The 24,876-nt window shown below is 36.4% G+C and overlaps 3 protein-coding genes across 7 annotated transcripts in view; 1 reads left to right on the forward strand and 2 right to left on the reverse strand.

Annotated features, from left to right (window-relative positions):
* Nucleotides 1-129: 129 nt before the first annotated feature.
* Gprk2 (G protein-coupled receptor kinase 2) lies at nt 130-4,749 on the reverse strand. Its single transcript, XM_066397042.1, has 10 exons — nt 4,351-4,749; nt 2,714-2,809; nt 2,477-2,652; nt 2,057-2,347; nt 1,402-1,707; nt 1,208-1,349; nt 919-1,081; nt 673-862; nt 354-617; nt 130-302 (listed from the first exon to the last, which is right to left on the reverse strand). Exons 1-10 carry the CDS (start codon nt 4,400-4,402, stop codon nt 237-239), a joined length of 1,746 nt encoding a protein of 581 aa, XP_066253139.1. The 5' UTR covers nt 4,403-4,749; the 3' UTR covers nt 130-236.
* Nucleotides 4,750-5,724: 975 nt separating this feature from the next.
* Nucleotides 5,725-8,166, forward strand: LOC136413473 (vesicular integral-membrane protein VIP36). The gene is made up of 6 exons (XM_066397054.1): nt 5,725-6,091; nt 6,460-6,575; nt 6,636-6,833; nt 6,886-7,048; nt 7,106-7,272; nt 7,782-8,166. Exons 1-6 carry the CDS (start codon nt 5,968-5,970, stop codon nt 7,992-7,994), a joined length of 981 nt encoding a protein of 326 aa, XP_066253151.1. The 5' UTR covers nt 5,725-5,967; the 3' UTR covers nt 7,995-8,166.
* Nucleotides 8,167-8,227: 61 nt separating this feature from the next.
* The window catches only part of LOC136413468 (5-hydroxytryptamine receptor 1-like), a 97,514-nt gene continuing 80,865 nt past the window's right edge, over nt 8,228-24,876 (reverse strand). For all 5 annotated transcript variants that reach the window (XM_066397047.1, XM_066397044.1, XM_066397045.1 and 2 more), the window contains 3 exons: nt 8,844-9,165; nt 8,470-8,792; nt 8,228-8,416 (listed from right to left, as the gene is read on the reverse strand). In XM_066397047.1, coding sequence (XP_066253144.1) covers nt 8,500-8,792; nt 8,844-9,165 — 615 coding nt within the window. In that variant the 3' untranslated portion in view covers nt 8,228-8,416; nt 8,470-8,499. The remainder of the gene's footprint in view (nt 8,417-8,469; nt 8,793-8,843; nt 9,166-24,876) is intronic.

The following is a 24,876-nucleotide window of genomic DNA, read 5'->3' on the forward strand; positions in this document are numbered from 1 at the left end:
AGCGTTATAGGATATTAACAATAAATAAAATGTTACTTTGAGGTGAGAGAACAGGGTGAATGAGTGGTGTCGAGTTAGTGAATGAAAAACTTAAAAAGTTTTTTGTAGGTAATTAAAAATACAAAAACATTCCTTTATATACAAATTTAATGGTGGTTTAGATAGAAAGACAATGATGAACAAAGGAACTACACAAAATCAAAAGCACTATGGTAGATAAACAATGATGAAAACCTCTATGACACTGATGAGAGTAACGACGCATTGATAGGTACTGGCTGATTACGTGGAATTTGTTTTTTCTGCAAATATAAACGTATCACACTGAAAACCTATACTTGTAACCAACTTGCCTTCCGTCGGAATGGAAAACAGTCCCCACTTTGAGCTTGTGGAGCCGGTTCCAGTATGAGATCCGGAGACCTTGTATTGTTCGGACCAAAAACGTTCAATTGCCGGTAACTGTCGGTCTCAATAATCTCAGTTTGCCACGGGATCGAGACACAACCCGTGTTGAATTTCGAGTAAAATGTAGAGTCGTTTTCATCTATATTAACGCCCTTGACAGTCGAAAATTGTTCGATATCCAGGACGTCTTTGGCATAGACGGCATGAGGCTGGAATTCCAAGATAAACTGTAAGAATTACATGAGGTAAATGTTGTCAACTTACATCAGGTACAAAAGGGGGATCAACGACCCCAGCTTCCAACCGTCTCCAGTTGATCGACTGGAAGAAAGGGTGTTGTTTAACTAAACGAGCTCCGTGGCGATCCGATTTGCCACCTAACCGGTCCGCTGCGATCTTAGTAAGTAATTGTTGGCAAAAAAGTTTTGAGTCTTCACTAAATTTATTTGAGTATCTAAAGCGGAAAAGTTATGAATTATTTCTGGAAAATATGAAGTCTATTCGTGTTACCTTTCAGGTTCTAATTTGACCCTTCTGTCCACCTCTTCCCGCTTTACTTTTTCTCTGCGAGCTCTGAACGGTGCTTGTCCCTCAAGCATCTCGTACACCAAACAACCAAAACTAAACCAATCAGGACTGAAACTGTAACGTTCATTGTCGATCACCTCGGGTGCTAAAGAAAAAAACGACATCATTAACAAATTTAGATAATTTTAATTAATTTGCTAGCTTTATGCATGATTTAATTAAGCTCAAGATAAACTAAAGGCATCTAAGTATTCTACTTCGAGCGTATTACCCATATAGCCTACAGTCCCGACTCTACCGCGCACCGACTCTCCTTCAGGCAAGACTATGGCCAATCCCAAATCAGAAATGCGCACGTGGCCATGGTCATCTAACAGTATGTTCTCAGGTTTGCAATCCCGGTAAACTATACCCTAAGAAAACGGAATTTTGAGGTATCGTAATAATTTTAATAAAACCACTAACCTGTTTGTGTAAATGCTCGAGACCACATACCACTTCGGCCGCGTAGAACCTTGTACGGTTAATGTCCAAACCAGGCTCACTGCCCATATTGTAAATGTGGAACTTCAAATCACCCCCGCTCATTATCGTCAATACGAGACACAGTGCGTCCTTCGTCTCGTAAGCGTAAGTTAAATTAACTACGAACCGTGAATTTATTTTTTCGAGTATTTGTTTTTCGATCAGAACCATTGCTTCCCCTTTGCGTTTCTTGATACGTTTCTTTTCCAGCTTTTTGCATGCGTACATTTTACCAGTGGCACGAACCTGGAGTTTCAAAGAAATATACAAGGTATTTCCTAAACATGCGGTAAAATTTTAAGGAGACGTTCCTTAGCTTAAAGTAAGTAAAAAAACTCCTAGAAATATATTGTAAAAAAGCTGAATTTCGTGGCAAGTCGAGATTTTTTATGTTGGATAGCATATAGAAGATTGTTCAACAGTGTGTTTAAGAAGGATTTGTCAATTACTATAGCAGATAGGAAAAAATTAATACAAAAGTTGTAGTGACTAAGAAATTATTGGTAAATATATAGGGTTCTTCATAAACAGTGTGAATATTAACACATGTTATCAACTACATATATTTTGAAAAATTTGATAATACAGCAAGTACCTGACAAGCGCAGACTTCTCCAAAACCCCCTTTGCCTAACACTCTATACATCCTAAACGTCTTATGAGTTACAGGTTGAGATTCGAGCCATTTCCACTGCAAATAGCGGTGGAAAAACATTGATTTCGTAAACTCTTTGAAAGGTTCGCCGGCCAAAAAGGTGCGAACCGATTGAACAAGGCTGTAAAACAGATCTTTGTTGGGACCATTGTCTAGTTGTTCCCCTTCAATAAATAACTGTTCACTATCTGAGATTAACATTGCCTTTCGATGCTCAGGATTTTCTAAAAACTGTTACAAAAGATTCGTCTTACTTAATCATGTCAGTAAGAGTTGTGAAAGGTTCCCATCAACCAAGAGACAAATTTTGAATAAAAAAATTGTCTCTTGGTTATTAGAACTTTTGCATGCTTTCCTTACTTGTTTGATAACAGAAACCAATTCGTGTCTCTGATCGTCAGTCTCGACTTCATACTGTGCGGCCAAGTTTAGTAGCAGGAAGCAGCGATGATAGTCAATACCCTTTAATTCGCACCATTCTCCAAACAATGCTTTTCCAATTGGTTGTTGTTCAATCACATATTCATACCGAACGTCTAGGCAGTAGAAAAGTGTTAACATATTATCAAACTATAAAAAAGTGATCCTGCATCTTACCTAGTTTATTTATTAATTCCAAACATTGGGATATATGAGGAAATTGCAAGATTTTTTTCCACTTTTTACTTTTACCTTTATTGTTGTCAGATCCACCTAAAATTTTTTTTCATTAATTTTCATCTCTACAAACGAAAGTTAACATTATGGAATATTGTCTCTAGAGATAGTTTCAATTAGAGTAAAATATGATGAAAGTTATCTTTTTTATGTTCATACAAAGAAATAATTATAAAACTTTTTATCAAATAACCCAGTGCAATTATTGGTTACACTAAGCAGGCTATGCCCCAATAAGTAATATTTACCCAAGTGGTGTGAACTTGTTATGTATGATATATAGGAAAAGTTCATTTATTTGTGATCATAAATGATTAAAAGCAGGATAAAGTGTCACATTTTTTATAAAAGGGCAGAAAGCCTACTGCATAATTATTCAGGGATAAAACATTTAAATTATAGTAATCATTTTCTACAAAAAATCTGAGTTCAACACTGGATTACATGCTCTCTAAGATGGGCATAGTCCAAATTTTAAACTCTTATAGTAATGTCTCACTTTTATCTGAATTATTCTTTAAACTGAACAGTTTTCAACACTATATTTCAAGTCAATTCCTAATACCTAAGGGAGGTAATGTAAACATCAAGGTGGAACATGCATTAAAAAACAAGCAACCTCTAGTTAAGCTCAGAAATCTAGTGGAATGTCATGAAAGATTCAAATTTAAATGTTCCTCACAAGTTTCTCATTTCAACAAATTATAATAAATAAATATTTAAATTAATCCCAGACATGCAGTTACATTTTCAAGGCTAACTAGGCATTTGTTTTCATAGAACACATATTTTAAATATATCTCGGTATGTGGAAGTGACACAATAAATATATCTACTCTTCATATGAAAATACAAAGATTACATGGTCCTTGTCCATAAACTAGAAATAGTGGGGAGGTCTCAAATTTATTGTACTACTATGTGCAATAACCAATTTTAAGTACACATAAAGTCAAGGTCCCATATAATTTTTAGTTTAAGGATTAGGTCAAGCAACCTGAACTAACCTTAAGTGTAAATATACTTAAACATTGCTTAGGACAAGCAGCTGTTAGGGATTAGACTTTCATTGGTACTAATTGTGAAACTTTTGTCTTATTTTAGGCAACTTAATATATAACAACAAAATTGAGTAGTATCGACTAGAAAAATAGTCGATTCGGAGCCAAATTATTAAATTTCTAAAAAGTTTGGCAGAAACATGAAGTTCTCATTAAATCAAGGCAATAGCAGAGGATTGGTAGGCATCACAGTTGATTTCTCTTGATATTTGTAAAATCTTAATTAAGAGATCATAATAATTTTCTCCTTTTGACACATCTTGTTACTTTGCACAATTACCCTGACAGAAAGGGATCATAACACAGTTTGATCCAAAATGACCACATAAAAGAAAGCAACTCTGGTACCTCAAATTGGTAGGTTTTTTCCTTGTTCCATCCATGAAATTAAATAAAAACAAAATTACAAAGGTTTGCACTTAAAATTCTATGTTTCCTTGGAATTTATACACCTGGGCCTGGTATTTTACCGGCACATCAATAATTTAGCCCTTAGTAAAAGAATGAATGACCTACCTTCCCTAGCCTTTAGATAGACAGTGTTGGCGACAATGTTTTCCAGTTCCATTAGTTCCAGCGTGGTTACAAATTGATCTAGCAATGGCTAAGCTAAAATTGAATCTCAAATTCGGTGGATCGCATCGGGATTTCAGTCTGGAACATCCTCCACACAACGAGAACGGTTTGTTTTGGTTGGGTTCATTCAAGTGAGTAAACTTGTGACGCAGAAACTGTGTTTACGAAGCCAATATACATGCGTTACTCGAGGTCCTACAAAAATGCTTCGCTGGAAGCCGAAGAGGGCTCTAAAATGCCTAAAACTTGAGAATACTGAGATTTTTTTTGTAAATAGTTCTATATAAAGGGCGTGTCTATTACACGAGCCCTATGTTACAAGCGAATGCTTAATTTGTAAACATCGCAATTTTAGTACGCACGCGGGACGTCAGACTAGACTACAGTCATTACAGTCACGGAGAATTACGGAACATTCAGAGTCGTCATGTTAAGATGTTCGAGTTGCTCGCTCTGGCTCCTCAATAAGAGCGATTAGTACTCACCGGGTGTGAGTGATTCGCACCGACAGCCACAAAATACAGGGTGTTTATTTTATGGTGTGAGGAAGATACTTATTATACAGCTCATTTTTAACAAAATAAAGTCATATAAATACTAAAACTGCTACTTTTTAATCCTAGATAGCAAAAATTTAGATATACCATGTGTGAAAGAGTATAAAATTTGCTATCTTGACAGCATTCACATTATGCGTTGACATTGTTTGATAACTAAATTAGAAGTGTTTAGTCACGAGTTGCTCTTTTTTATACTTTGTTACTTATACGTTTCTCGGAGGAAAAATATCTCTAATGTACAGTTTATTTAAGAGCAATAAGAAACTATATAACATTTTATTCTCAGTTTTCACTATTAAATTTCATTGATCAAAATGTTCAAAACTTTTTTACCTTCAAGTTTTGTTAAATTTTGCATTAAAATAATAAATATTTAACTGGCATTGCATTTTCTGTTAAACTACAGGATTTTTAATTCAAATATATATTATGTCCAGTTTTGACTACTGTTAAAAAACAATAAAAAACATTGACAATCTGACAAAATTCTCTTCACTCCTCAATTATCATCCAGAATTATTGTCGGAACGTCCTTATCTGATTGAAAAAGTGTAATCAGAAGGTGGATGTATTTACGAGTCTTCATTTCATTTTATTTTGCGACCTAGGGTCTTTGTGATAATAATTTCTTTTAGGTTGCTACGTTCCGTGATGCGTGGCCAATGTAATTTATGACTGCGTCTGTGACTGACGTTTGTTCAAATAATCGACATCAATGACACCTGTCCACCTGTCATTAGTTGCTGTTTCCTTGCTTTTTAAGCACACGTTGTGCGGACGTTTAAGAACTTCCGACCTTCCAACCCAAATCGCCGAATTCTGAAGCAAATAAATGGACTTCATTTAATATACTCATTCACAAAAGACCAAATAGTTTAGAGCTTTCTCCCTTATTATAGAGATTAACTGTTACCTGAAAAGAGTCTAAACTCCAGCGAAAAGTCAAATAATTTCACATAAATTCATAATCATAATCCAGAGCACCTCTTCAAGCACAATGATTTTTAGTGTTTCGTCAAAATGTTTCCTTAGCCTTGTTTGTATAATTCAGGTAGTAAAAGCAGTGTGGAACACTAAAGAATTTATGAAAAGAGAACATGCTCTTATCAGGCCTTATTATGGTAAGTATTATATTATATGACTTGTATGTCTTATCGAAATTAAATTTTTGCACTTACCTCAAAATCTGTAGGTCACTTTAATCACCTTAAACAGTAGACAGAACAGTCCAATAAACCAGTAAGTTATTGGCCTGGAGGAAGGTTTTCAAGGCAATGGAATGTCTAGGAGTTATTGGTATATGCCACTCCAGTCTTTCAGACATTTTCTAAAGCTTTTGGTACCAATGGCTTCTCTGAACACATCTATTGTCAATTTGTCTGTCTATTGACTTACTGTATTAAAGTTTTTCCTTGTTGACTCAGCCATGATGTAATAATCATTTCCATTGCTGTTCTACTTATTAAAATTAAAAACATTGCTTTTTTAGGATCAGGAATAGATATCCCATATTGGCAATTCACTGGCAGCACCATAGTAACTCCTAATTATGTAAGACTAACTCCAGATTTACAAAGCAAGCAAGGTGCCATATGGAATTCTGTTGTATGTATGCATTTCATGCGTACAGAGGACTAATTTCTCCTTATAATGCATGTTTTATAGCCTGTGGTAAGTAGAAACTGGAATCTACAAATTCAGTTTAAAGTCCATGGTAAGGGCAAAGAGTTATTTGGGGATGGAATGGCAATTTGGTACACCAAAGATAAATTACTTGATGGGCCAGTATTTGGTAGTGCAGATTATTTCCAGGGGTTGGCAATTATTTTAGACACATATAGTAATCACAATGGACCACACAATGTAAGACAATTTAAATTAAATTATTATATACATACTAAAAATATTCCAATAGCATCAACATCCATTTATTTCTGCCATGGTTAATAATGGCAGTATGCATTATGACCATGATCGAGATGGTACTCATACTCAACTAGCAGCGTGTGATGCCAAATTTAGAAATCTTAATCATGACACACATATTGCCATAAAATATGAGAATGATATTTTAACAGGTTAGTGATCCTTGGTCTAAGTTGAATTTCAACTTTGATTTATAAACCTGATTTTAGTGTCCACAGACGTAGAAAATAAAAAAGCGTGGAAAGAGTGCTTTAGGGTTGAAGGAATCCATTTGCCTACAGGGTATTATCTAGGAGCATCTGCCACTACAGGAGATTTGTCAGATAACCATGATATAATTTCAATAAGGCTGTTTGACTTGGATTTACCTGATGATGTGAGTTAGAATATATGTGGAGCAGTAGTTTTTTGCTGAATGTCTGATCTTTCTATTTCATAAAAAAATCTGAAAAGCTGCATAAGCATTTTTTCAGCAAAGTAAATCCTTAATGAAATTGATAATTAACTGGTATCTCTTGTAATTGTAAATTAGTAGCTTCTTCTTAAGGGTGCATGGTTCACAAAATTTAAGAATTTTGCACCTCTCCACATATTCACAAACATCACATATAGAGTTCTTTGTGCTCCAAATTGATACTTTTTCATTCATTAAAATCCTTTATATCAACAGCAAAACCCAAATGTCAATGTCAACAATGCTAAATTTTACGGCTGTTTTGCTTGTTTCTTTACTAATGAATCTGACATGAAGCAGAAATATAATTATATAATTTTGATAATATGAGGCAAGAGCCATGGGGAATTTGAGGAGAAAACATGCTACAAATAAAACCTCATGATACATTTACAGTTGCATTTTAAAGAAGGATTTTTATTATATTTCAGCCTCGTTCCAATGAAGATCGGTCGCAGATTATGCCCTCAGCAATGTACTTCAACCCTCCAAGAAAACACGTCGACGATCCAAACGAATCTTTGTCAGGAGTGAAAATATTCCTCATGATGCTGCTAGGGAGTATAGTGATTGTGGCTTGTGCAGTTCTAGGTGTTATGTTCTACCAAAAGCAAAGTGAGAAAAACAGAAAGAGATTTTACTAAGCAATATTGTTTCATAGCGTTTTTCACTGGTCGCACCAGGCTAATGCGAAGTTATCTTAACACACCGCCCTAATGAGGCCAGTGAAAAACTATTATTATTTATATGTGTATTGTTTTTTGGTGTGTATATTTTTTACAAGACTGTGGATGAATTATAAGTACTATAAAATCATTTACCATCTTTATTTTCTCTTTGTGACGAAGGAAAAATAAACACATAAAGACGCTGAAAATGGCTCTGACTAGAAGTGTGTATTTGATTAATATGTACATTTAGCTTCTAAAAAAAGTCGATTGTCTTAATCCTTAAGAAGTATAAAATCTTTTAAATATTTAGGATTCACAAGTTTACAAAAAAAAAATAGTTCAAGAAACTGTTTTTAGTCCAAGTTGTCGCTAGGTAGATTTGCTGGAGAAACAACCTGCAACAAACAATTAGTTATACCTCTTATTAGGTATTGCCAATAATGTAAACCTGTGTTGACGCTCCATTAAAAGTCGATAATCACAAAAAAGATTCACGAGCAGCAGTAGTCTCAGTCTCTGACACCTTAATTTCCTCCCCTTCAGCCTCAATGTATTCAACGCCTTCTTCGTATTCTAAATGGTACCTATTGGGATGTTGCTCAGGGTCACCGTATTGGCTGTGGTAAAAGTCTTCACGCATCATATGATTTAAACTACCACACCGAAAGTACAATATTGCCTTGAACGGCTTGCGGAAGTCGCGGTTCAGGGTAGCATAGATTACGGGGTTAAAGAGACTGTTAGCATAACCCAGCCAAAGGAATATGCTACCTGCAAAAAAACACTTTTAATTTCCATCAAACTTGAGAAGGATATTTTTACCTAAAGTATTGAGAACGGTAGTGGTCTCAGAGAGGAACGGTCGGACGAGCGCCAGTACGAAGAAAGGAAGCCAACAGAATATAAAGGCGCTCATGATGATCCCCAAAGTAGTACTGGCTTTGCGCTCTTTGGCTAGTTGAAATCTCAGCTTTTTCTGGTTTGACGTGGTCGATGGAGAGGATTTGACGACGGCCGAGAGGATGCTGGCCTTTGGATGCTTCAGTTTCGACGTTTGTTTTGATATGGATGAAAGCATGGGGCACTGCGATTCGTTGCTGTGCCGTGTTTTGAAGCAACGACCCATTGTGGGATCAAGACTGCACTGTAAAAGGTAAACATTCAATTATTTTAGGTAATATGTAAAACATATTTAGTTAAATTTGGTGTGCGGCGAGTTTTTAAATTTCAATTTTCAAAGTCCTACTTTGAAGTTAGTTTGTAACTTCTATTATAAACTTCATACAAGTATAACTTCGGTTATGTCCGCCATATAGACAAGAACATTTTTTCATACTTTTCCATTACATAGACAAGAAAAATTTATTGTCAAGAATATTTTTCTTGCCTACATGGTGAATATATTTTTTTTCTGTAAAAAGTCCCTTGATTGGGTGTTTTGATCGAAAATTCCAAGTAGAAAGAAAGAGATGCCGTAAATGTGATTCACGCAGGGTCTGAATTCAATTTTTTTCAGCCACTTTATTATTGTTTACATGTTTTTTGTTAACAATCCATTTTAGGCCGGCATCATATTGATGATGACCATATTGACAGAAACATGTCTACAGGAGATATAGAAATTTTGTGCCGGTGGGATTGGTTGATTTTATAGTTGATAAACAGAAAGCTAATTAAAAAAACGCCGTTGGATGCATCCTATACTGAAAAGAGGGTAAAAGAAACAGATCTTGTTTCTGTTAATATTAATAGTATTCCACTGTCTACTTTATGTTCAAAGGGCAAACACGAAGTGCTTTGGAATACTTTTGCATAAAATAAGAGACCGTGGTTGCAGTCTGACGAGAAGAAACATGTCAAAAAGGTTTTGTCGGCGTAAACACACTGACAAAAACGTTGCAGCTTAAGGGAATGTTTCTGAGGGGTAAAATGTTTTTGTTTTACATTAAAAGATGTTAATCAAAGGAAGACGTATTCCAGCAAAGCATTTTGTCTGAAGTTGTTTTAGTACGTTTTACAATGTTTTTTCTGTTTTGATTTATCAGTTTACGTTGGGTAATATTTAATGTACTGGAAAGTGGGTTTCCAACAAAATTAATCAGAAACGTTTTCATTGAAATGGTTTTTGTTACATCAGGGTGCTGCCGGCCTTTGTAGGAAGTTTATTGTATGAAATCACAATTTCAGAACCGGCAAAACTGTTTGGATTGTTAAAATATGGAAATTTAAAGTATTGCGAATGTTCTCCACTGAATTCCCGAAATTTCTAACAAATATGTATTTCATCCTATGGCGTAATCGGAGCTTGAGTGTTGTGAAGTGTGTCGTGGTTATTTAACAGACTTTTACTGCCTGGGCAGTAGAGTAACCTTTTTACCTAGTTAATAGACATTAAAAGGTTTTCCATCACTGCAAATTTGATAGATAAGCGGTCGTAAAATTTACTTACTGTCAAATAAAAAGTTCCAAATGCGTTTAAGAAATACACAAAAATCAAATAATGAATTTAGGATCACAGTTGACTTGTGTATTCTTATAGATAGGAGTTACTTTTAAGTTTGATAGATGTTAGATAGTAGGTATTATTTTAAAGATTGATATACCCCTGAGATACGACCCTGGTAGGCACTAGTTAGAGCATAGGAATTTCCCATGTTATGCCTGGTCGGCATTGGAAATCCCCGCAATAAACTTGGTCGGCATTGGAACTGCCTGTAATAGACTTCATCGGCCCCATAGTTGCAATTCCAATTTCCAGTTAAGACGCCACGGTTTAATGCGGCGAGTAGTACAGATGGCACTCTAGTCAGGGTACACTCATGGTTTATCATGGATTTTAGTATTTAAGGATTTGCAGGGCATGTACAAGTTCTCTTTTCTTTCGGATTCGATTGGCAACTCAAAAGTCGTGTCTGTGCTTGCAAATTTATAATTTACTTTATCCTCCGCTTTGTCCACTTTGTATTAATAAACGCACATTTATAATCCTTTTTTTGACTTGTGATTTTATTATAAGATATAAATACCATCCTATATTTACAGTAGTATCAAACCCGATACTATATAAAGGATTTCAATCGACACCAATCGGAGAAAAATTTACGAGTTTTACTCAACGACAATGCGAATTTTCTATCTTAGATTCCTTCATGCCGAGCGGAATATCGTTGTTGCAGTAAATTTGCTACTTTTTCGCTTTGTAAATTAAATAATTATTAACTACAATCGTGCAAGAAGTAGATGAAGTATTGTATACAAGGTGTTGCAAATTCACGGGAATATCTAAATCATAAAAGGTACGTCATTAGTTTAGTTAGGGCAAATATGCGCAATTTAATGCTCATTCAGAACCCGGTTTAGGATCATTTCTGCACTCCCAATAAGAAAGAAATATATCCAGTTTTCTTGGGCCTTTCATTCTGAGAACAACCTGATTTTTTATTAAATTAGTCGGAGGCAATGCCTCTGTGCACGTGTCTGTACTTCATCCGTTAAAAACTATTTATCCTGTTTCAGAAGGTTCTGGTCAGTTAATCCTAGCACCACTTTGAAAGTTTCATCGAAACAGCAAATAATTCGAACTTCCAATCGAGTTCTAAACAAAAACAATTTCAGCAGTATAGGGATTCTGGATTTAGATAATCCTCCGCATCAGATAGATAAAAGGGCAATATCCCATTACAATTCGGGGATTATCGTCGGAAACATAGCGAATTAAGTTGATTTTTTTTCTTTTAGTTGAATAAGTTTCAGGGACACTTCCGTTTTCGCGTTGTAGAGTTTATCCAGAATTCCATTCAGAATATGTACTTTTACAGCGAATTATGAGTTTCAAGAATTAATAGTTTTAGTAGAGCCCGCGAACGTGCAAGTTTCCTAAGTTTTTATTGCACTTAAACTCAATTCGATATGCAAGTTTATGTGGTTTAATAAACCACCCTCATACATTTCACTGTATAGCGGCTTTCCTTGGTATATACCACTGCGGCAAATTGGACGTTCATTGTGCTATAACTATGAGATGACATTTTCTCGACCTTTAAAACGACATGGAGTTAGAAAAGCAGAATATTTATTCATTTTTGAGTGTTGTTTACTTTAATTTGAATAACGTAGAAAAACACGTAATATAAAGGTAGTTGCGCACAGGGCGTCCCATCAGAGTAGGATTGTTTCATATCGCTTTTGACATTGGAGATAAAGTAAACGGTTCGTGTAACGCACCCTGTATATGTAGCAGCATAACGGACATTCCGCTTAAAAATGAATTTAAATGCCCCTAATGGATATCTACTTTTACCCAGTGGAAATGCATTTTTAATATATTCTCGTTGCAATCACAACTAAAGCATCTTCCCGACCGGAAAATATATCCAGCTTTACATGAATAACCTCTTCGCATATTCGAATTTTCCCGAATAAATTCCCGCATATTCAGCGCAATGGAAGTATGTTTTTCGGTCAACACCACACCACCGGCACGTTTAATCAAATCATTTTTATCGATAAATCCGAATAGTATAAATACATGAAGTGAATTTAAAAAAGAGCTGATTGATGCAAAATTACAAATATAACGATAAAAACAAGACTGAAGTAGCGAAATGAAAATTCGAGTTCTTACGAAGTTAGAATTAGTTTTATAGTTCTGGTTGAAACCAACTTTACTTTCTGGGTTCAATTCAGGGAGTTTGGGTATTTCCGTAATCGGGTAGTGAAAATTGACAAAGAAGCCGAGTTCAGTATGGCGAAGGGAATTCCACAGATTCGGTTCTGGGCTTCGTCCTGTGGAGCATCCTAAACGACCGGATTCTGGAAGCAGGAAACTCCCAAAAAGGCACTCCTGTTGGATATCCTAACGACACAGCTCTTGTGAGAGAGATGACTCTCGGCCACTCTTTGAAGCTATCTGTGGAAAAGTTAGAAACCTTCGTCTTCTGCGGGAAAAGAGAGAGAGAGAGAGGAACTATGTATTTCCGAGTAAGCGGTCTTCAGATAAAATCCAAAAATTCCATTCGATATTTCAAGTTTAATTCGGAGAAAATATGTACTTTGTGCAGCACGTCATGGACTCTTCCTAAGATAGCTTAAAAAAACTAAGCTAACTTCAGAGGATACTGCCGATGATAGACTGTTGACTCCCTTGAAATGACACACGCTCTGTGGGGTAATCCAATGAACCACTCTCTATATCGCCCCTATTTGAGGAGGTATAGTGACAGTAAAAAAAGTACGCACAGATGCTCTCCAGTGTCCAGGAAGGAACGCCCTGATGCGGGTCACCTGTGCACATCGCACGATGTCCCTAGAGGCAACCCAGGTCTTGGCAGGAACTCCTCCAATCCCGCCTGGAGGAGTACACCATTCTGAGTGCTCTCCCTTGGGTCATGGAAGCAGGTAGGCAAGAGGTCAAATGAACAACCATTTAGAAGTGGCAAACATGATGAATACGACTGGCGGACAAGGAACAGTGGACTAAGCGATTGATTCCCTACGTAGATCTATGGACATTGTGCCAACATAGAACTTCTATCTAACTCAAGCGCTTAGCAAACACAGTAGCTTCAGGAGCTACGCCCACAGGATAAGGAAAACTGGCCCGGATTGCGGGAACTGCGGAGTTATTGATGCTGCGAAACAATGTATTTTCCAGTGTCCGTTATTCGAAGAGCAGTGAAGGGTGCTAAAAGAATGCGTGGACAATCTGACTCCAATATCCTTTATCGATGGAATATATTGGATGGCAAAACAAAGTGGGGCTGTTATAGCAATGTCATTTTTGCGATAGTGCAGGAAAAGGAGCGTGTGGAGCGTGCTACTTAAGAGGGACAATAATCTCCAGTCTAAAACCAATGGATAGTCGAATCCCCAAGCACCTCGACAAGGAGGTTTTATCCTCCAGGAACGGTTCCGGGGCGTTGCAGGTCACAGCAAAAAGAAATCCAAGGTTTTTTGTGGGTAGGCGCCTGGGCGAATCCCATCAAAAATACCAGGCTGGATGTGTTTAAAAGACTTTTCACCAGACAAAAACATAATTAAGGGGGTTTAATTCACGGGAAAATTAACACTTCCTATATTAAACCCAAGAAGTCATAGTTTTGCCAGTTCTAGACCTTGGACTTCGAGCTCGATAGAGTGAAATTGTTGAAACCTATAAAACTAGATGTTAGTGGTGACCGGTAATTTATACACATCGTCAAAAGTTTTGGACCCCCTAATTATTATATAACTACGTGTTGACCATATTTGCAAATAAAAATCCAAATGCCCAACAACATCTTTATGTTTATTATTACTTTTTGATTGCAAAATAACAAACTTTTGTACATTATAAAATACAACCAAATAAATAAACTATAAACCTTGTTTATACGGGTGATCCAAGACGGTGTGTGTATAATTTATATTTGCAATATATGAAGTATTGATGAATGTTTACACGGATTTGCAAGCCGAATGTGCAGTCATTCTGAAAAACGGCAAGAAGAAACGGATTCGAAAAAAGTTGGTAACGGCCAAATTGACGACTCTTATGTTCTATAAGTTAAAGTTGTATGTTATGAAGGAAATCCAGATAGATATGTAGATTTTTGTAGAAATCAATAATAAAACTTTCCATTTGCCTAGAGGAATTTTAAAATAAAACCGGATTTAAATTTCGAAACTCGTTAGCAGCTAAAACTGGATATTCGCATTTCATATAGAAAGAGTTTTGCTTTGCCCTCGCCTTCGAGATGATGGATGAGAAGGCCTGTTTGCATGCTCTTTTAGATGCATATTACGTTTCTCAACTCTATGATCTGAGCCCAGGAATCAATTTGACTACAACTCAATACGTAATATCATTAAATTTAACGGTTAGAGGCATAAGAGAGTTGTTCTCATTTAACTTCCTAAAAATCCCCACAGAAGAGATTTTTTTTTTATTTGCCGTCTCGTCTACCTCATCTTAAGAAAGAAACAACAAGACAGAATAAATGGATAAAAGCATTTTCAGCTTTAAAAGTGGAGATATACACCATTTAATGAAGAGCTCTGCGTGTTAGTAACGAACTTACCGAACCATATTTCACAAAATTATTTTATAATGGAATAAACTAACACAGTTTGCCGTTGTTTTATATATTTCGTCATTGAATTTGGTAGGACTGAATTTTACGAGTTTGCACTACAGGATTATTTTATTACGCTCAATGTAATTAACTATATAAAGTGGGGCGAAAAACATGACTTCACTATTAGGGATGACAGCGCTAACGTATAAAAGATCAGGTCTTTTCTGGGTGAGCACTCAAGATCCATGACAGTCATTTTTGTATGAAAAATAATTGCTTCTGCCCGGATCTCGATCCTTCACTCATTTTTGTCTTGATGGGAGCAATATATTTTTCTTTAAATTTGATTATGATAAATTAAATTTTAGCTAAAAATATCATCAGTCACTTTTACTACCGTTGGACATCAATGACCGTAAAATACTTAAATTGCTGCGATTAAAAACCTGTATAAAAGACTAAACTGATCGGTTATTATGCGTATATAATGCTGTCTGGTTAGCGCCAAAATCGAATTTTCAAAATGTGAAAATTCGACATATTTCGTAAGCTCGGCTGAGTTCGTTCATATTGGGCGCGATTAATTGGTCATATTCTGAGTTTCCTTGGAAATTGCTTCAGATTTTTCCGGAAAAAAAGCGCCAAATTGAAAATTTAAGCTAACTCTAAACAAAAATCGTTCAAAAATTATGTAAGTCCGGTATTTTTAATTGGGATCTTAATTTATGAAATTTTGAAGTAAAGTCCATCTATCTACCAATCTTTCTTAATCTGGAGCTTGACCGCCACATTTTGAGCATTATCGAAATCGGCCATGCGTCGCCATTTGAAAGAAAAAAGAAACCGAGAAAATACGAGTCCTAATGGAGTCTCAGCCCGATGTTTCCCATTTAGATCCATTTTCATTTCCAGTATGAATTCTGGCCCTTTGAGTAAATATCGCTTAATCATTCCCAGCAAAAACGTATTAAAATTCAGAATTTAATTGATTGCGACCTAAAGGCCGAAAATAACACGTTATGCCCAACTTTTTTCCCTGTGCGTTTGAGGAACTAAATTAAAAATTGAAACGTTCGTAAACGTGCAGTCCACCGACCTACGCCACATCTTAGTTAAGCGAGCACGAAGCAGGAAAAGGCAAGAAAATAAAAAATCCTGTAGGGGCCCAACTTTGCAGCGCTCCTTTCGTTGTGCCCGTTAATTAAAAACCAAATTGACTTTGTCAGCAACTCTAATTTGCTCTATTAGTTCTCCTAATGAGGAGCTGAATTGCCTAAAGTTGGCTTAATGAAAAAATCGTTGTTCGCCTTACAAACGGGAGTCAATTTACCTACTTGCATCTTTTATTAACCTGGCAATTGCCCATTTCAATGTTTTAAAGAGCATTCGTGTTTATCGTCGTTATCGCTGTTCTCATGCCGATATGAAATCAATTGGGGCACCGACCACAACAGGGTTGAGAACAAAACGAACTTCAAAGGGCACAAAAGACGAAACCGGGGCTTTGCTTCCTTGTTTCGCGAAAACGGCGTCCAGGAAGGGCTTTGTGGGCGTGTGAAAACCACCGCTTTTGTCCCTTATCTTCATAGAGCCTGGTCAGTGAAGTTCCACAGGGTAAATAATGAGAAATTAAGGACTTTCATAAACTCGAATAGTGGAAGCTCCATTATAAAGTGTGATCATTAAAAAAACCTCAAGTAGAAGATCAAAAATACCCGAGTCACGTTTTGGATAAATTCATTAGCAGTTATCTACTTGTTAGATGACTTAATCAACGCCCTACGTTTACGCTTGACCGCCTACTGCGAGTTTTTTTCAAATAATCACCCGTTATTTAGTTGGAGTTGGTGGAGAGAACATGACCCTGTATGTAATTTTATATATAAAGTCCGCAACATATGGTTTTTTTTTAATGAATTTTTAGCTAAATTTTGACTGTGCCTTCTGATTCTGCTCCAACAATGAAGAAAAATAACGTTCAAATCAAAAAACATATGACGGCCTAACTGACTGATATGAGACAGTAATAGGAGATTATAACACTAGTAGCAATAACGGGGATTTTTTAGGCTTTAGGAGAGAAATCGACTGCAAGCAACAGTGCGAAGCATAACAAAGAACTTTTTTATGTGTAAAGGGCCCGCCTCACCTCTTTGCAATGTTCAGCGATTCCCCAAAATAAACTTCAGAAATAAAAAAAGGTTCGTTCAAAGCAGACAAAACCGCTATTGAACCGGAGGACTTTGGGCCATACAAATTTTTTCCAAGGATAAAATTTTTTTCACGGTCCTGTATTCATCTCATTTCGCTTTCCAACCATAGGGCAAGCTGCTGTAAATTTGCATGAATTCTGTGAAGAATTCTTTATTAAATTGGCGAAGATCTGCAGGCACAATTGACTGAAAACCTTATCGACAACGTACGATACTGAAAAAACGCAAAGGCTTTAGCCCGCAGCCTTCGTGTTTACCCGAACGGACTGACGGAACAAAATCGGATCCAAATCATTTTTTAAAATATTTTTGAACGACAGGTAAGCACGACGGTTTTACCTAAACAGCACGGCTTTCGCGACCGGTCGGTCCAAAACCTCTGCACGTCAGTAAAACTGTTGAAAAGGGCCGAGATGAAATAAAAAAGTATCAAGGCTCCCCTGTTTTCAGGCGATTAACGTCGCTACTATCCAGCGTTGCCGCTTAGTTTGCTTCATGACTTGCAATATGGAAACTTCTAGAAGGTCTTTATAACGCCCCACGACCCCGGTGATGGATTCATGAAACTACTTTTACTTCCTAGACCTTAAAACATGCGTGTTCAAAAATAAGTAATGCGGCACTTTAAGGTTTCTTGGAAAGAAAATAGTGATTTGTGGGAAAAGCCTAGCGCTAGGTTTATCCACAAAAAATATGCATAAACCAATGCTGGTTTGTCACGTAACCGAAAATAAATCCTTTTAACGACTAATCGAGTTTATCAAGGCAGTTTTACTGTGGAAACGTTAATAAAATACTGTGAAAATCCTCTCCGAAATAAAATTGAATGTCTAGGAGTAGCCAAATGTTCGGCAGATTAAAGATTTTTATGGCAGGATTTTATTCTGTGATTGGCATACCTCGCTACGCAAACGTTTTTATCTTGGGCTGAAAATCGGTTTGAGTTCCTTAATTATTATGATCAAGAGAGATTAACGAGATTCATCTTGGTTTTTATTTTTATAGTAACTTGTCGTATCGATTTAATAGGAATTACGAAGATAAAGAGAAAAGAGACAGGGTGTCATATATCGGGAGTCTTTCATAAGCGCATTTGCTATTGATATCTCCGGAACGGTGAGTTTCAAAATTGGTTACATGAGTTAAATCTATTTTTCAGTGTACGTAGGACGTCTTTTGCATAAGCACTGTTGTGCATTATGCATCGTTATGTGAAATAGAGCGTTTAATTAAACTATTTCTAACGGCCTCCTCCGCACTAATTAATTCGCATTAGAAGCACTCTGAGCCTTGCTTACTCTGAAGAAGAAAGAGCACTAAATTGATAAGCTTTTTCAAACTAAGTGCTAATTTTTAAAATTCCCCTCGTCGTAAAATTTACTGGAAGAACGTGCAACGGCATTAATAGATAAGTGGTGTTGAGACTATCGCCTCCTGTCGAACTGGAAACAGCCTCTGGAATTGGAACGCCTCAAACTTTCCCAAGTTTTCAGTTTCAAGTTATTACTTACCCGACGAACGGCACGTATTGCGCAAAATGAGTTCGTTAAATATTCCAATCTGGAAATCTTCAGATTTTGCGAGTTTTTATTTAAGTTTCTCCAACTTTTTACATAGATTCATTGAAGTTAATATCTAGTTAAAGTTAGTACGTGTAGGGACTTCGTGCGGATTTCTACACCTCGTTTGATTCCTTTTAGAGGATCCCAATAAAGTGGACGAAGAGACATGCCTTCGGAAGGAATGGCCAAAATGTCCAGGTCAAAATTCGACCGATTTTAGTTATTTTGAAAATCGCGCAAAACCAAAAAATTATTGGGCACTTTTAAAGGCTGATTTCACTATAGCTCTACCGTTGGTAAGATGCAACTAATACGAGGGCTGTCTTTTAAGTTTTGTATATAACGCTGAAACAAAACAGTAGATAGCTTTTAAAGCCTGTATTGTTTTTCGAAGTATTTCCCAGGAAGATAAGAGAGAATCCCTAAAGATAAAAGAACATCTCATTATATGGACTACTAGTTCCGAATTACAAACAACTTATTTCTCGCCGCGCTGCCATTGGGCTAATTATCTAAAAATCGATATTAGTATGAAAATATATATACCATATAAAGGTACGAGTCATAAGATGAATGATAACAACGATGCGATGGCCTCCAAACTTTCAAATAACTTTACACCCTTTTTTGCAAGCGTAAAGCTCATCGGTCGAATCACGATAGCGATGCACCATACGGAATAATATACTACGAGGACTGTCTTTTAAATTTTACACAGAGAGCTGGAATAAAACAGTGAATAAATTTTACAGACTTTATGGTTTTACGAAGTATTCTCCACGACTGTCAATGCACCTTTGTATGCGTTCTAACCATTCCTGAAAGCAGTTATTCCAGTCGTTTACTGGTGCAGTCAAAATGATGTTTTTTGTAGGCGTCGACTGCTTCGTCTGATGATTGGATCCTTTGACCACGAAGCCCGACCTTGATTTTCGGAAAGGCAAAAAAAATCTAATAATTCTACGTTTCGTTGTGCTAAAAATTCTATTGTTTTGTAAGCTATGTGCGAACTTGTATTGTTGTGATGGAGAATGATTCCACATTTGAGTAGCGCTGCCATCTATGTCCTAAACATAAAAGATAGCCCTCGTGTCCCTGTAGTATGGACATAAAAATAGGACACCATGTATATATCAAATTTCGACGAATTCATAACTCAAAAGCGTATGATGTACCAAACGTTATCTGGGATAGCTTTCCATTTGCAAAATGTTCAAGCTATTACGATAGTCTCTACATCAAAAAATATGGAAAAAATTCTTATAAATATAGGTTTGCAAGTGTTTCGTTATCAAGGTACAGGGGGTTAAATCTTGAAAATGGATCTTAACCTATTTCCTACACAACTTCTAGAGTTTATCAGATATTGAGTTTAAATTTCGGATGAGTATTAGTCTTGAGGATATACTCGATAATATGGAATTCTCCGAACAATATTTTGTAACACCCTGTATATGATACTCAACCTGGAGTAACCTATTTGAGTTAACGTCCGTTAATCATTTGCATTATTAGGCTTTACCTAAAAATTATCAAGCACTCATATTCCCGCTGCAAGTTACGAGCTTTTGCACAAAATTTCCAGTTTTTCGAGCATTCACAATTAAATTTTCTAAATAGTCAAATCCTATCTCTCGTGCAATTTTCAATAGTTGGACCGTTGATACTGATTCGCGGCGATCCAATTTTTTTCGCCCTCTGATTCGGATAACGGATAATATATCACGAGGGGACAGACGATTGATTCCAATCGAAAAAATGGCGATTTCGGTCAGGTCCAAATTACCGACCAATTAATCTGAAAGAGTAAACACTTTTCTGAGCCCAATGTTACCCCCATTTGTGTCGCATTAATAATTGTGACTGCTTTTTCCCATTTATTGCCTATAGGGTTGAATTTTTCCCGTTAATATAAATTGGATCGGATTGCGTGGTTTAATCAAAGAGGATTTTTCCATATGGGGGGACAACAAACAATCAAGTAATGAAAAATTTTGAAAACCTATGTGAGCATTTGGAAATGTAGACATCCTTGACCCTGATGTTACATCCCTCAGGGACAGTTTCGGAGGCATAGAAGGCTCCTTCAATCCTAGGATTTTAGTGGGTAGGCGCTTCGGGAAATCTCCAAACTATTCGGCCGCCACCACACTAGGCTAGGTATGTTTTTCCTTACAGTTCAGGTTGCTTAGTTAGAAAGAATGTACCGGCCGTTGCTTAAAGAAAAGTTTGGCAACTGTGTTGACAGATTGTGAAGGAGATATTATTTGTTTGAAACATCTTGAGAGGGGGAGGTTTGATACAGTGGCTAGTGGTTGGGTATATCGAAAGGTCGTTATAGGAAAAAAAAATGATCGTTCACAAAAAATCATATCTGATTGTTATCAAGAGCCTTTTGCATGTTGCTGCTAAAGTTAATAGTGATTTCGCCAAGACTTGTCCTACAGCTATTTATGCAACATAATGAGCTAATAAAACTATCACTAATGAGCTCTGATTACGAAGTTATTAATGTATCTATTTTACAACGTCATATGGAGCTAAAAATGGAATAGTGTGCAGCTAAGGCTTGAAAAGAGCCTCATTTAATATTTTTTTCTTCAAAATGTAGCTTTCGTGAAAACTTCACCTTTGAAACATTGATAAGGATTGCATGTCTAAGCTACTTTAATAAATCCTTCTCATTCTCGTGTAAAATTTCTGGATAGGTAATTAAACATGATCTGACAAAGTATAAAAGCTTGTTACAGCGAATAGCGAGCACTCCTGTTGGAAAATGCCTTTTGTATAAGAGATAAAAATAACCATTAAAGACGAAATAAGACGCTAGTGAAAGCTGGGAAAGGGAGTTTCTATAATCTACAAAAGCTCTTCCCGAGAAACTGGCAAAAAGATCGGACAATGCTATAAGCTCCAAAGCAAACTGTTTGGGGAATTTAAGGATTTTTTGGCGCTAGAACGTGCATGAGAACCGTTTCAGTGCTGTGATTTGAGTGGTTAAATAGATATCTCTGCAGAAGGAATTTTAAAATTTTGTTTCAAAGCTGCACTTATCGACTAAGTGAAAACCAAATTCCTCTAAACCCCCATTACCCTTAACCTCATTTGCCGGATTGAATTTCATCTCAAAGCTCCGCTCTTTATCGTTTAAATACCAAAATTAGTCAGTTCAGACACTACATTGAAGTTCTACTCGGATGAGATTAAATTAAATTATATTTCAGGTAATGCAATTTTCTTAAGGCCGCCACAACGCGAACTAACCTTCCTATAGGAAATTTAGTAGTTTTTGCTTAAGTCGTTTAAAAGATGATGCATGTGGGAACTGCTGTATTCAAAAGGTGCAAGGAAGGTGTTGTTGAGTGTTGTTAGATTGTTGACAAATATAAAAAATGAACTACCCCAGGAGAACTACGGAGCTTCTCATTTTCAGGATCAACAAATCAACATTGAAATAGTGTCTAAACACCATACCGGAAACGGTTCTTTCAAAATTGGTACAACCTAAATAAATCCTATTGTCAGACTATCAAACTATTGCTTTCCACGACTCGGGTCACCATTTGGGACATCGCAGCATCAATTCCAGACTACAGAGAATAAGGTTGATTTATCACCTTGTTTACCTCCTTTAATCTTTCCCCAATTATTGATGTTCCTACAACAATTACCGCTAATAGGTCTACACTCTTGGATAATGTATTCACTAACTTTAATCCTAATTCAGGGAAGTCTTGTCGAAACCCGCCCTTTCCGCCCACACCTACTAATTTGTACACTTTACGGGCTGTTTGGACCCAGTTTTCGCAAACAAAAATTATATCAAACTTTTGCAACAATAATAGCAAATGACGTACTAATTTCCTTAATAATGAATATGGAAGTGATGTTTATGATGGAGGGAATGACCAATGCCTGGGAACTTTTTACGACTTTTTTATGTATTGTTTCCATGAGGGACTTACGCTTAAAACATTAAAAGTTATGCAACGTTACAATAAAAAATACAATAAAACATATCCAGGAGAGGTAAAGAACTGTCCGCAGTGTTAAGAATTCTACCTAGAGAGGAGAAAAGGATATGAAAGGTATATTAGAAAATGCTAACGAACTAAGTTAGATCAAATTATAGATTACTCCAACAATAAAACTAAAACTGCCTGGAAAATGGTTAATAACTATTTTAATCCTCGTAAAAATGATAACGGCATTAACCACACGTTTAAAAAGAATGATCAGGCCATTTCTGATTCACAATGAACTTTTTGCTCTTCCGAAATAGCTCAGATTTGATATGGATCTGCGCCTGCACCTCAGCTCAATTGAAACTGTGATGAGTAAAACGCTCAAAATAAATAAAAATGTATTTATTTATTTGAGTTACCTAAGGAGCACCCTGTTCAATTATTGCTTTCCCCTAAAGTCGACGCAACTCTACATTCTCAAAATTAGGCAATCTCGTTAAGCATCTGACTTAGAGGACCGGAAGCATCGGGGCTATAAGTTAAATGAAGGTCTGTATACCTGCTACCTACGCTATACGTGTCACCCACAAATTTGATCCCTTACAAACGGAGTCATAATCCCCCCGAAAGCCGGTTTGAAGGAATAAATAAAGGAAGGGTTGATTATTCAATTCCATTAAAAACTGTGCGCTTCCGAAGTGTCGGATCCTCCCCGCAGTAATTTGCATCTTAAAAGCATTTCCTGCGAGATTAGAAAGAATTATGAAATCTCTGGGGGCTCTTTGATTATTTTTTAATGACTCGATCAGGTGTAGCCCCGGTAGCAGCCTGGATATATCGAAAGCTATGGATTTTACAGGTTATTAAAAGCCTCACCCAATGTTTATTAGTTCAGGTAATTTTTGAGTATTTTTATAGATTTTCATAGATTTGGAGCTGAATTTTCGAGGGGCATTCTTATGTTTTGCGTTCCGGTTTGCGTTTTGCTAAAAAAATGTTCTTGCAAGCTTTTTATTATTTTTAGGAGACTTTTAATAATTTTTTTGAAAATGTAAAGTCTGATTCCAAACGATTTTTTTATATTTTTCAAACGCTTTCGATTGTTAAAATTTTTTTAATTTAGACCAAATCCCTTCAAGGTTTTTATAAGTTGGATAAACTCCGAGGTGAAATCCACGTACATCGCGTTAGGCCACGGTGTCTTTTATTTTTCCTCCGCTCCTTTTCCCTTATAGCTCTTTTATATAATTATAATGACGAATTGTTGCACCTATCACATGGCATGGTTGAAAAAATCCAAAAACTAGAACTCTGCTGGAGAAGTACCCCAATTATTGGGTTTAGTGTAAGAAATTTATCGAAATTGTCGAACAGACTAGACAAACTCATTTTTTATTGAAGCTTCTACAAAAAGCACATTATCACTAAATAAACGCTTACGAAAGAAGTCCATTACAGCTAAAACGGATTCAATTATCCTCGAAATTGTTGGCCATTTTATATTCAGCAAATGTGAAAAGCACCAGTGCAAAACATTAAAATTTCATCCGCATCCTTCCTAAGTCTCCTTTTATGGAACGTATATTAACCTGAAGTGGAAATTTAATTTAAAATCCTATCAGGGACTTTTATCTGGAGTGCTGAAAATTTATCGATTGCCAGCTCCATGTAGTACTAGACTATTAATATGAATAATGCTCGATCGGATTTGCATTGATGGAAACTACCGGAACGGAATCCTTAGATTTGTTTTCGAGTGGCCTCTGAGCTCTTTGGAAGGATTTGGATGGGTAAGCGGAAACATTAATTTCCAATATCCACCGTTAAGTATGAATTTAATATCGATATTTGCATATTATAACGCGATTAAGTTCGGCGGGAATTTATTGCTTCGCGCTATGAAGAACGAAATTTGTGGGGAATCCCGGAAGGGAGAAGTTGTGGCATATGGCATATTTTCGCCCAACCATCACATCTTTTATTTGTACTGATTATTAATCTTTTTGTAATGACGAAAATATTACCTCCCAGCCAAATGGTCGGTAGTAACGGAACCGACA

This window comes from Euwallacea similis, chromosome 14 (genome assembly GCF_039881205.1).
Source record: "Euwallacea similis isolate ESF13 chromosome 14, ESF131.1, whole genome shotgun sequence".
In the NCBI taxonomy this organism is placed as follows: domain Eukaryota; kingdom Metazoa; phylum Arthropoda; class Insecta; order Coleoptera; family Curculionidae; genus Euwallacea; species Euwallacea similis.

Excerpts from the sequence above, each read along its gene's own strand:
- LOC136413473 (XM_066397054.1), top strand. The coding sequence starts at position 5,968 with ATGATTTTTAGTGTTTCGTCAAAATGTTTCCTTAGCCTTGTTTGTATA. Across the intron at positions 6,834-6,885 it reads ATCACAATGGACCACACAAT|CATCAACATCCATTTATTTC; the intron begins GTAAGACAATTT and ends ATATTCCAATAG. Across the intron at positions 7,049-7,105 it reads TGAGAATGATATTTTAACAG|TGTCCACAGACGTAGAAAAT; the intron begins GTTAGTGATCCT and ends ACCTGATTTTAG.
- Gprk2 (XM_066397042.1), bottom strand. The coding sequence starts at position 4,402 with ATGGAACTGGAAAACATTGTCGCCAACACTGTCTATCTAAAGGCTAGG. Across the intron at positions 2,810-4,350 it reads CTATCTAAAGGCTAGGGAAG|GTGGATCTGACAACAATAAA; the intron begins GTAGGTCATTCA and ends AAAAAATTTTAG. Across the intron at positions 863-918 it reads GTCAAATTAGAACCTGAAAG|ATACTCAAATAAATTTAGTG; the intron begins GTAACACGAATA and ends TTTCCGCTTTAG.